The sequence below is a fragment of the Aedes albopictus genome, chromosome 2 (assembly GCF_035046485.1).
Source record: "Aedes albopictus strain Foshan chromosome 2, AalbF5, whole genome shotgun sequence".
In the NCBI taxonomy this organism is placed as follows: Eukaryota; Metazoa; Arthropoda; class Insecta; order Diptera; family Culicidae; genus Aedes; species Aedes albopictus.
In genome coordinates, this window is record NC_085137.1 from 464,339,002 (window position 1) to 464,351,517 (window position 12,516).

The 12,516-nt window shown below is 39.0% G+C and overlaps 1 protein-coding gene across 1 annotated transcript in view; it reads left to right on the forward strand.

Annotated features, from left to right (window-relative positions):
* Positions 1-12,516, forward strand: part of LOC109418925 (uncharacterized) — a 276,024-nt gene that overhangs the window by 244,574 nt on the left and 18,934 nt on the right. The window contains exons 4-5 of the mRNA XM_062853978.1: positions 5,837-7,066; positions 7,198-7,406. Of these exons, the coding sequence (XP_062709962.1) occupies positions 5,837-7,066; positions 7,198-7,406 (1,439 nt within the window). The remainder of the gene's footprint in view (positions 1-5,836; positions 7,067-7,197; positions 7,407-12,516) is intronic.

Here is a 12,516-nt window from a genome sequence, read left to right on the forward strand (position 1 = left end):
ATGTATACTTTTTCTTTTACCAATACTGTATATGTTTCTGTGCTACATTAAATATGTATCCTTATGCAGGTCAGAATCGATTATCCGGAGTCAGATTCTGATGCTTCTCAACATATATCTGAAGAACGGATTGCTCTACAAAGCTGAAATTTTGATATTTTGTCATACCAACTTTGATTAGCGATCAGTCAAAATTTCAGCTTCTTAAAGCGAGATATTAATGTGAAAAGCGCCTGAACCTGACTCCGGATAATCGAGTCTGACCTGTATTTATTTTTAGCAATCTTAATATTAATTTAGGAAGAGTAGAAAAAAAATCTTTTCCTGAAAATTGGAAAAAAAAATCAAAAAAAAAAACACATCAAACGATATAGGAATTGGAAGTAATATAAACAAAACTATCCAGATACATGCAAATAAAAAAGCATATTTAATTCAAAATTTTCCGTGAATAGGACTGATACAAATTAAATTTTGTGAGGAGCGGACCTGGTGTGATGGTTAGAACACTTGACTATCACGCCGAGGACCTGGGATCGAATCCAACTCCCGACAAACTCACAAAAAAATGTGAGTTCTTCCTTCGGAAGGGAAGTAAAGCGTGGGTCCCGAAATAAACTAGCCTAGCCTAGGACTAAAAATTTCGTTAATTCAGATAAAAAAATTGACTTTTGGCTGGATTTTGCATTTTGAGGGGGCAGAAAAAAAAATATCAAAATATCGGGTTTTACCAAAAATTCTTTTACAAATTCGATGAGTTTTAAATGTTTTTCGGATTAAATGCCCCCCCTCGACCACCCAAAGAATGGTGGGACAAAAAGTGAAATAAATATTTGTAACGGCCTAATTGAGTAATACAAAAGCATCTAGAATGCAATAAAAACTATATTTCGAATCGACCTCGCATTTTGGGTTAACTGGCAAAGTTACCAACATTCCCAAGTAACATTTTAAGTTATGTTCGGCTCTACAAGAGATCTTCATGACCAGTTTGCAATAAAACTGATTTATACATCAAAACCTCTTGATAACCTCTTTAAGAGCATCTTCCGGCTAAGTGGACCACTCTCGGAGAGGTTTTGCAAACCGCATAAGGAGTGGCAATAAAACCGTTTTAAAACCTAGTTTCCCATTCTAGATTGTTGTTGTTTTTTTTTTTGTTCAACAAAAACTATGACTGCTCAAGATGCAGAGAAGCTTCTTCGATGGCACGCAAAGTTCTGGACGATACATTATTCGTAAGTAGAAGCGGTCATTTCAAAGTAATATTTTAGTTGTTATTGTGTTGGTAGGCTTATGCGCATTCAATTTTACCGTGAATATTGGGGTTGCAGAATCATAAAATTAATGCGCTTCAAAAATAGTGAATATTTTCATCTTGGAATGAAATAAATCAATTTGTTTATTTAGTAAAACTATCTCGAATCACAAGAAAACTCAGCAGAGAGAGTTTATTTATGTGAGCATGTTATGGAAATGGTGGCAAACTATCAATTCATTGCTTATTTGAGCAAAATTAACTATTTTCCATTCACGTTGACTAATTCTTCAATATGGCGACAACCATAATCAGCGAAAATAAAACGAAAGCAAGTTTACTTTTATGATGACCGCAATAAACCTAGAAATGTCGTAGTTCTGCTTTTCCACCAACAGATGTCGTTACTAATCGAACGGGTCGCCATCTGTTGAGAGTTTTAACAGTTTTATTGTGGTAATAATGATTGCCAGAAGGTTTACAAATCGGAAAGTTTTGTTTACTCTTAAAATCTGTCTTTATGGATATCTTCAAGTATACTATAAATCATTTTATCAATGGTTTTCATAAAAGCAGTCATAAAACTGCGAGTTTTAATTATTGCTGTAATAAAACCATAATAAAAATCAAACAAAACCAATCAGCAATGAAATTGTTACTTGGGTTCTACCGGAGTAAAATCAGATTTTGTTGAAACCCTTTTCTTAAACACTCACAGAGAAACAAAAATGAGCTACTTACTGGTTTGTCTCAAAAGTAAACTCCTCAATTAACCACGGTGCTGAAGCCTTATTGCATGCAGATATACGGTGTATTTAGAGCAATTATTACTTCACAGGCAAACTTAAAGCAAACATTATGCTTATTCTACTCTCAGTCGCAAAATTTCCCATTTCCACTTTAAATTAACCTTAAGTGTACATGCAAAGTAATGATTGCTCTAAGGAGTGTATCGGAAATTAACTGTGAACATTCAAAATGCTCTATCTCGAAGCATGGTTGGTCTTTTTATTCCGGTTCTTGTATCAAATGTTCACAATATATTTAAGATTAGAACAGCCTGAAGAAATTTGGTAAATATTTAGTATTATTGAAATTATGGTTCAATGAGTACACCACACAAAATAACAAGCTGTACAAAATGCTATTATTTAAATTTTTTTTCACGTTTCAATCATTTGTACCGAAAAAAAAAATATTATTAGTAGTTATGTTTACATAACATATCACACAATACCGACCTTTAAAATTCTTATTTTCGATAGAAAACCCTCCAACATTTCCCAAATGGTCTATCCCAAAAAGCACTAACCTTTTGATCCAACTTTAAAGCTCTGTTTTAAATATCTTCAGAGGTTATAAAATTTCGTTCTCTGTTAAAACTACCCCACATGGCCAATTGAAAAAAATGTGAATTTTCAACTTCATCTATTTTTTATTTGCGTAATCGTTCTTTGGAGACGCATAAAAAAAGGTTTCTCAAAAAATGGCCTTTTTTTCATTTTTCAGAATTGTGCAAAAATGCGGATTATTTTTTTCTTGAAAAAAAATTTCCTTCGTCATGAGTATTCTGAAAAACATTATATTTATAGAAAAAATTTAAATATTTACCCACAGTTTTCGCAATTTCAAATTTTTAGGAGGATTTTTTTTTTGACATCCTCAATATTCAAGAAATCACCAAAACTACTTTCGAGCGAGTACTTTCTTGAAAACGGGTACAATTTTGTGTAAAACAGTCACTGGTGGACATCCCAAATTGGGAGGCATGTGAGTTCACATGAATAGGTATGTCAGCCAGACGAACATCAAAGTGTGATAATCAACAATGCGTTTCAAGCATTCCAAAAAAGAACGAGGTAACCAGGAACTCATTCCTTCTTTATACAATGCAGGCACCCTATAGGGATAAAACTTTGGAGTAATTTCACGCCATGAAAATATCCAATAGAAAACTACAAGAGTTCAAAACATGTTTGAAATACTCAAATCCCTCTGGAGAAAAAACCCTATTTGCCCCTGTAGATATGAAGTAAGCAGAGGAGCTTTTTAGAACCCACTAAGTCGATTATATAGCTATAATTCTCGGGCGGAAGCTAGAGATTCGTTACTACACAAAAGAATGGTTTATCCGAAGATATTATGAACTAACTTGAACAGATAATTTGAGAATGCCTCTTGCAATCCGCACAGGCCGCAGAGGACAAGCTTCTTTCAAAGTAATAGTTTTGGTATACCACAATGGAGGGCATTGTGGGTACAAAACCACAATGAAACTCTGTTGGAGTAGCAACGGAAGCGAGTTATCCATAAAATGTGGTCGCAACCAATTAGTACAGGTTCCCTAGTTTGTTGAGCAGGGACGCCTGAATACGCAAATTTTGCGAAGGAACACTCAAAAGTGCAAAGGTCAAATGGAGACTCCTCATCTGACACATGCCAATCAGTCAACTCATGACACATTCTGTTCATGCAGAGTTGCGTTAGGTGTAATTCTATGTTAAGTTATCCATAAACTTCACTACCTAAGTAATCCATCAAACTGAAGCATCTCAAATTAATGTTTGAGCTACTTCAGATCATGTAATAATCGTAGCAATACTGCCAAATATCAGCCAAAACATGCTGAATACAAGAGCTTGCTTGAAAGCATTCATAAGGAAAGGTTGGAACATATTGTTAACGTTATTCTAAGATATATCATGCTCGAGGTACGACACTTCATTTATAATGAAAGAAGTAAAACTAGGTTCACAAGGTAACCTATACAGAAGCTACCCTACGAAAATTAACTTTTTGAAGTAAAGCCACTTGGGTTACGCACGTTTTTTACGCTGAAAATTGATCTGAAGTTTCCTAGCCGTAGCCACTACCCAAACTGCCAAACTAGACAGGATTATACTCTTTACAATCACAGCACAAAAAGGAAACATCAACGACAAACCAAATCGGTGTCAATTAAAAAACGCCAATGGCGAAAACGCATTAAGCAAACCCATATAGGTACATAGTTATGTGAGTTAATTTACAACATTTGAATAATCCCACTCTTATTTAAATAACACCATGAATTAGGGGTCACCTGTTTAGTGGACTCTTACCACTGGATCAGGTGGTCCGTAGTGTTATTCTTTTCCAAATGAGACAACCGCTACCGACACTACACAGCTATCTAGACTGATCAGGAAAAGAAGTTAACATTGATGGTTAACTTCCAAAGGAGCCCGAACAGCCCCACAATTAACTTTTTTTTTCTCTCACAAAAACATCAACAAGCTGTAACTTGTCATAGAGTGCTTCAACTCATATTTTGATTGTTTGTATCATTGATGCACCTATTATATGTGCATCAATGATACAAATTTGAGCTCGATTGGTTGATCTTTCTAGCTGCGCGTTCTCGTAAAAAAACTACATATTTTTTAGACAACTTGTTTTTGTACTGTCGTATCTCGGACACAAGTGGACCGAATTAAATTAAATTTTTAAAGTCTATCAACACTATATTGAAAGTTGATCCGACGTTATAAACTGGAATATTTTCTCATGATGAATAAAGTTATATCGAATTGTTTTCTTTTTCACCCATATGGAGGAAAATAAGTCAAATTTACAACACCACATAACAATTACTAAATGCGTTCTTCCTTTAATTCAAATAGACTCTAATATATCTTATTTCAGATATCTTGAGAACAGAAGTAGAAAATCTTTCGATATCAAAATCAAAATGTAATGACATTGATGTAAAAAAAATATTTTTTAGAAAAAGATCCAAAAAGTGTCAATCCATCAAACTTTTTTCAACGATCAAAAAGTACCTCTATTTTAAAGACTTATGAAGCATTAATATTTAATTGATAAAAGTTAAAAATTTCAATCAATTTGGCTCGTTAGTTTCCGAGATATGACAGTTCAAAAATTTGTTGTCTAAAAATAATGTTTTACGAGAATAGTTCTAGCTTCGCGGAATATTAACCAATCAAGTCAATGATTTTTTGATGCACTCTATGTAAAATTACATCATGTTGAACCCACTATATATTCACTTTATAGCTGAGCCATCGAAAGAGGAATTTCGACAATAATTTTTCTTAAGGGCCTAACTGACTTAATCGATTTCTCTTCGTCGACTCTCTCTTTCGCTAATAACGTGATCTAAACAAACAAAATCATTATTCTTTTTGTTCCTAGAGCAAGATGTAGTCGTTGTCTTCGCATTTCAACAAAAAAATCTTTGGAAAATTTAATACACTTTCCGTAATAACACAAAGAGAGGATCGATGAAGAGAAATCGAAAATGTCAGTTAGGCCCTAATGAAGAATCAGTGTCGATTTGTATGATTTAATCGGGGTGAGGGTTATCATCGAACAAGGCCGGTTATTAGTTCGGTGAACGAAGTGAATGTACCCATCGGTAATAATTTCACGTAGCCCGGTGCCCCAAACCGGAAGCGAAGCCGCCAAAGGGTTCCCATAAATTGATGATTAACCGTATTCCATCATGATTTCCACTCGTGTCATCTACACAAATTGTCGTCCAATGCTATATGTGTGTACCCTCTTCTTTCCTTCCAGCCGCCCAGCCGGGAACGGTATGCTACAGTCACGCGCACTGCCGCATGTGGGACAAAGAGAGCCACTGCGACTTTCTAATACCAAATCTGTTCGGCCGGTGTCAATGCACGTCCCCGGCTCGCCAAGTGGGTCCAACCTGTGTGGTGGAATCGTCATCCGCTGCGGTTCCCATCGTGGCAGATGTTACCACTGAAGAGTTGCCCCCCGTTGCCAAACCTCAACAACAGAAACCGGAACCAAGTGAGGTGATTGTAACTAGTACTACCGAGGATGATTCTGTTGTAGTTGAAGAGTTCGTTACTAAAGTACAACCTGCTGAGGATCAGAAGCAGCAGCAACAGGTGATGGAACAAGCCGAAGAGGTGGTTCAAGTAGAACAGACTAGCGAGGAGGGTGAGGAGAGTACGACGGCCAGTGGCAGCTACGATGAGTATGCGACCAGCGAAGAAAGTGTGTCCTATGATGATTCTAAGAGCACATCTGATATGCAAATGTTTGAAAATACTGAAAAGTACACCACCATGGAACAAGAAGCAGAGGAAAACTATCAGAACAAGGTTGAAGAGGATACGGGAGAAACGACTTCGTATCAGGAGTCCACTGATTACGACCAGTATTCTTCAGATGTGTCGACTGCAGGACCAAGTAGTGAAAGCTTTGAGAGCTATGAGAATGCAAGTCACGATGGAGAAGAATCGGATGGCTACTATCAAACTTATCAAAGTACACATGAATACCCCCAACAGGTGGAACTATTGGAGAAACACAATCATATATCCGGCGAGGATCATTCAAACATAATTGAAGGTGAGGACGAGTCTACTCCGAAAACCAGTCAAGAAAATTACGAAGCCACAAACGATACCTCTGAAATCTACTCCACTACTGAGTTTCAATTTAACAAAGAACATACAACGAAGGTTGACGAAACTACCCCAGAATCTCTCACCAAAAAGCAAGATACTGAAAATGAAGTTGATGCGGCCATCGTTGAGCAAACCACACCAACCATGGTTCGGTTGGCCAGCCGAACAACAGTGATGGAACCGGAAGCTCCTGTGTCGACAACGGTCGCCACGCTTCTAGCCGAAGCTGATCCAACGACCACGACGACAACCGAGCGCTGGACGACTAGTACCACACCAAAACCGACGACAACTAGTACTACAACGACCACCACTGTTGCACCCACTCCGAGCACAGAGGGCAGCATCAGAGTTAAGCACCAAGGTAGGTGAAGCTTTTCGTAAGCTCTGCCTTTGCATGCTTGTTGAACTAAGAGAGGGAGAGTTCAAGTTCCTCTCTTACATCAACACTAACCAAATTCATCTTCTCCAATGCACTTTTCCCTCCAAACGCAGGCATTCGGACACGTGTTGATCTTGGCGATGGGCCCATCTCGCTGGGATTGGCTTGCATCAACAATCGACAGTGCCAGTTGGCTGATCCGTACACCTACTGCAACGAGCAGGGCAGGTGCGACTGTGCTCATTCCCAGCAGCAGCCACCAACGGCGACGGAGAATACATGCAACGCTGCCAGTACCGGGTGCTCGCCGGGAACGTTTCAGGTTTGTGAAGTTGATTTGTTCAGCTGATTTGAGTAACATAGGATTGGAATGATAACAGTTTGATGGTGCAAATCAATGAATTGTTATTTTATTTTTTGAGAAATCAAATCAGAATTCATAGAGGGATCATAAGAAAGAAAATGGCTGTATCCACTTGATAAAAGTGAACTCAATCTCAATTTATAAATATGGAATAGTTTTTCATATCTTGGGATATTCCAGGTGTTCCAAACTGTTCTGCAATGAAGCTATTCAAATCTTAATGAAAAAAAATGTTTGTTTCAGCAACACATAATAAGCTCCATAACCCTTTCGGGACGAAGCGCAACCAAGTGCAATTTCCATACAAATTGCCCAACCTAAGCTCTCCAGCACTCTTTTCCAAACAAAACAAAACAATTCGACAATGATTTTTCATAAGGGCCTAACTGATGTGATCGATTTCTCTTCGTCGACTCTCTTTTTCGCTAATAACTTGATCAAAATAAACAAAATCATTATTCTTTTCAATAAGATAAAAAAAAAAACCCTAATTAATCCACCTAGCGGTGATAGTGCCTTCCTCGTGCTTTAAAATATCCTTTCAACAAAACTCGAGCGACATGTAGATGACATTGGCATAAATACAAAATGAAAACTGCTTGCTAAATCTACTCAATATGGATACATTTTATATTAGCATAACATCCAATATTCAGAAAATATAAGACAACGATCCAAAACTCAAACCAAACAAGTGTCATGAAGCCGAAAAATTTTGAAACGTCATTTTAGATTTTCCGGTCATCATTTTATGACTCCGGATATCTACCCCAACTAAACTAACCGCCATCTTGAACATTGAGACACCATCTTGGATGTTCTGGTATTTATTTTTGGACTCTGCACCTAAAATTACATAAAATAGTCGCCGTATTGAATTTTGGCATGTCGTTTGTGATTTTCTGGTTACCAGTTTTGGACGAAGACCGGCATTCTTCCCCATTCAAACTATAGTCATATTGCAGACCCTATGAAACAGCGCACAGCTTGGGTTTTCTGATTACAAATTTTGAATTCTGGACATATTTTCATACAAAATATGCCCATAATGCAAGAATTAAAAATCCTATAAAATAGGCACTAACTTGAATACTGGGCCATTATCTTGGACTTTGGACCGCTATTTTGGATACTCTGGTGGACTCCAAACAAATTTCTCATACCAAATACACTTATTTTACATAGTTTTAGAGCTCAAAATTCCTTAAAACAGCCACCATCTTCTGTTTACGCGATCAAATTCTTATTTTTCCATTCAACGTTGACCAATCCTGCTATAAATTTACACCTTAGGAATCTGAAATGGTACGATTTGATGAGATCGCTTTAGTTTTGTCTATATTTTGTTCTCATATATGAGAACTTAGACCTATTCGCCACTGTTGTTCATACCTAATGTTTATCAGGCCATTAAACAAAGCCACGATTTAATTTTTCTCATGAACGTTGGTTCTGCTACACAACAGCTAGTCTCTAATGTGATCTGAGGCTATTTTCTTGCTAACCGTTCATTAGATTATCAAAAAATATGCGATCTGATGTGTTGTATGTATGGGTTTGGTTCATTTTTATACTTGGTAATTTCCGGTGGGATAGCCGGATCTGATTCCATGAGTCATGGACCATGACACTACCAGTTGTCCCAATTATGGTCTGAGAATATTTTATTGCTATTTATTCACCTTTACCTAATCACCGCGATTTGATATATCGCATGAATGGGTTTGCTTCACTTTTACTTCTAACCACTTTCGAAGCCACAGCTGAACCCGCAACACTACCGGGAATCTAATGTGGTCTGACCCTATCTTTCCATCAGGTTGTCGATAAGTCGTGATCAGTCTTCGTTCTACTGCTCGTGTTGTGTGCAGGTAAGAGGTAACGATAGCGCCCGAATGTAACAAAGCCGACTGACACCCGACTGCGGCAACGAAATGAAGGTAGTGAAAAGTGTCGAATGTTTACAAGACTGGTCGTGATTTGATACACCGCATCCATGGGTTTGGTTATATTTTACATTCTACTACCCGGATCTGATTCCGGGTAACTACCGGCTGAACCAAATATAGTCTAACATTATTGTCTTGTTATTTGCTCATCGGTTAACCAAAAACGCTGCAAATTGAAGGTGTCACATGCAGGGTTTGACAATTTCGACGGGACTCTCTGAACCAATTCCGGACCACTACCAGTGACGTAAGGCTATTTTCTAGCTAACTATTCATCAGGTTATCGAAAAAGCCACGATTTGATGTGTCACATGCCTGGATTTGGTTCACTTTTACATTTGGCCTCTTCCGGCCATTCAAAACCGATTCCGAAACACTTGCTGACCGTTCATTAGGTAATCTAAAAAGTCGCTATTTGATGTGACGCATGTACGGGTTTGCTTCTCTTTCAGATTTAACCACTTCGGCGGGAACCCCGGAACGGGTTCCGGAACACTACTGGTTCAGATATGATCTGAGATGGTTTTCCTGCTCATTGTCCGTCAGGTCATCGAAAATGCCGTGGTTTGATGTGTCGCATGTATGGGTTTGGGTCAATTGTATATTTGGCCACTTCCAGCGGGACACCTAGAACCGGTTCCGGAACACTACCGGTTCGGGTATGGTCTGAGATGATTTTCCTGCTCATTATCCATCAGATCATCGAAAATGCCGTGGTTTGATGTGTCGCATGTATGGGTTTGGTTCAATTGTATATTTGGCCACTTCCAGCGGGACGCCTAGAACCGGTTTCGGAACACTACCGGTTCAGATATGATCTGAGACTATTTTTCTGCTTACCGCTCATCAGGTTATCGAAAATGCCGTGGTTTGATGTGTCGCATGCATGGGTTTGGTTCACTTGTATATTTGGCCACTTCCAGCGGGACGACTAGAACCGGTTCCGGAACACTGCCGGTTCAGATATGGTCTGAGATGATTTTCCTGCTCATTGCCCATCAGGTCATCTAAAATGCCGTGGTTTGCTGTGTCGCTTGCATGGGTTTGGTACAATTGTATATTTGGCCACTTACAGCGGGACGCCCAGAACCGGTTCGGGAACACTACCGGTTCAGATATGGTCTGAGACTATTTTCCTGCTTACCGCTCATCAGGTTATCGAAAATGCCGTGGTTTGATGTGTCTCATGCATGGGTTTGGTTCACTTTGATATTTGCCACTTCCGGCGGGACACCCGGAACCGGTTCCGGAACACTACCGGTTCAGATATGGTCTTAGACTATTTTTCTGCTTACCGCTCATCAGGTTATCGAAAATGCCGTGGTTTGATGTGTCGCATGCATAGGTTTGATGCATTTTCATATCTGGTCCCTTCCTGGGGTACCGTTCCGGAACACCTAAATGGCCATATCTCCGGAACGGCTGAACCGATCCGAACCATTTTCAATAGGAAACAATGGGACCGGATTCCGCGTCGAATGAACCGTCGGTCATTGAAATCGGATGAGGTTTACTGCCAAAAAGTGATGTGAGTTTTTTTGTACACACACATACACACACACACATACACACACACAGACATCACCTCAATTCGTCGAGCTGAGTCGATTGGTATATAAGACTTGACCCCTCCGGAGGCTCTATCAAATTTTCGTTTTTGGAGTGAACATATAGCCTTTCGGTACACCTTGGTGTACGAGAAAGGCAAAAATATTCTTTTTGTTTCTATACCAACATGTAGGCGTCTTCTTCTCATGTCAACCAAAAAATCTTTGGAAAACTCAATACACATTCTGTGATAACACAAAGAGAGGATCGATGAAGAGAATTTCAAAATGTCAGTTAAGCCCAAATGAAAAATCAGTGTCGAATTATTGTTATCCCTGATTTGGAAGAACCACTCTTAGTCTTGTCTCTCGACAAGCCTCGTTGGATAAATGTAGGGTATTGGTTTCCTTATTAAGCATGTGGCTCCCATTTTCATCCCACGGAAAACAAAGGATTGAGTCGCAGTTTGTTTTGTTTCTTATTTTTGTTTTTTTTTTTTGTTAGAAGTGAGCACCCATGAAAACAAAAAGAACGGAATCAATCGGTGCCGTAATCGCTTGTTTTCGAATAGGATGAACATGGGAGCGTGAGATTACTGATGGCACACATACCCTACGACTCGTGCTGAAAAGAAAATCAACTTTTTGCAACTCGTCACATATGTAAATAACCATACTGTCACGGTTCAACTCGTGTCCGCGGAATTTTCAATTCGGACAAAGAACACTAGTTTAGCTAGGGTATTAGTTCCCTTATTAACCTTCACGTACCGACCCCCGACAACTCATTTTCAAAATGCTGGCATTTCGTCAATTTTCATCCGACTTTTTTGAAGTCGCCCTCAATCGATCATAAATTGGTGCTTGTGTATTATACTCGAGTGGCCATGCAATATCCGGAACCATTTCGGGATATTCCGGATGGTGCTGGGGTCATGGGGTTGCCAAAATGGCTAAAAGCGATTACTTCGTGTGTTATTGTGTTTGCACCATCGATTTTCAGCGATTTTTTTTTACTGCGAACAGTGAAACAACTGCAATAACCAGATTTGAATAAATGGACCCGTCCGGATCCCCGTAACCAGGTTCCGCAGAGCCTCTTTGGGGGCACTTCTGGATTTTCACCTAAGCATGCCGAGCGACATATCAATCTTCATGATTTCGAATGCCTGAGTCGGAAACGATAGATTGAAGTCTGTATCAACTAATATGGCCACCCCGGAACATCTAGCGTAGGTTCCATGGGGTGTCTTTGGGGACATTTCTGATTTGCAATCAAAACATGCCGTGCGACGTGTCATCTTCATGATTTCGAGAGAATGGGGCAGAAAAAAATGACTGAAATCTGCATCAACTGATGTGGCCGTTCCGGAACACCTGGAACAGGTTCCGCGGGGGCCTCTTAAACACAATAATATATAAAATAATCACTTTAAGCCGTTTGGCAAAACACAACCCTCCCTTACCCCCTGACCCCAGTACAATCCGGAATATCTCCGGAATGATTGTGGATATTACATGGCCACTTGAGTATAATAAACTAGCACCAATTTATGATCGATTGAGGGCAAC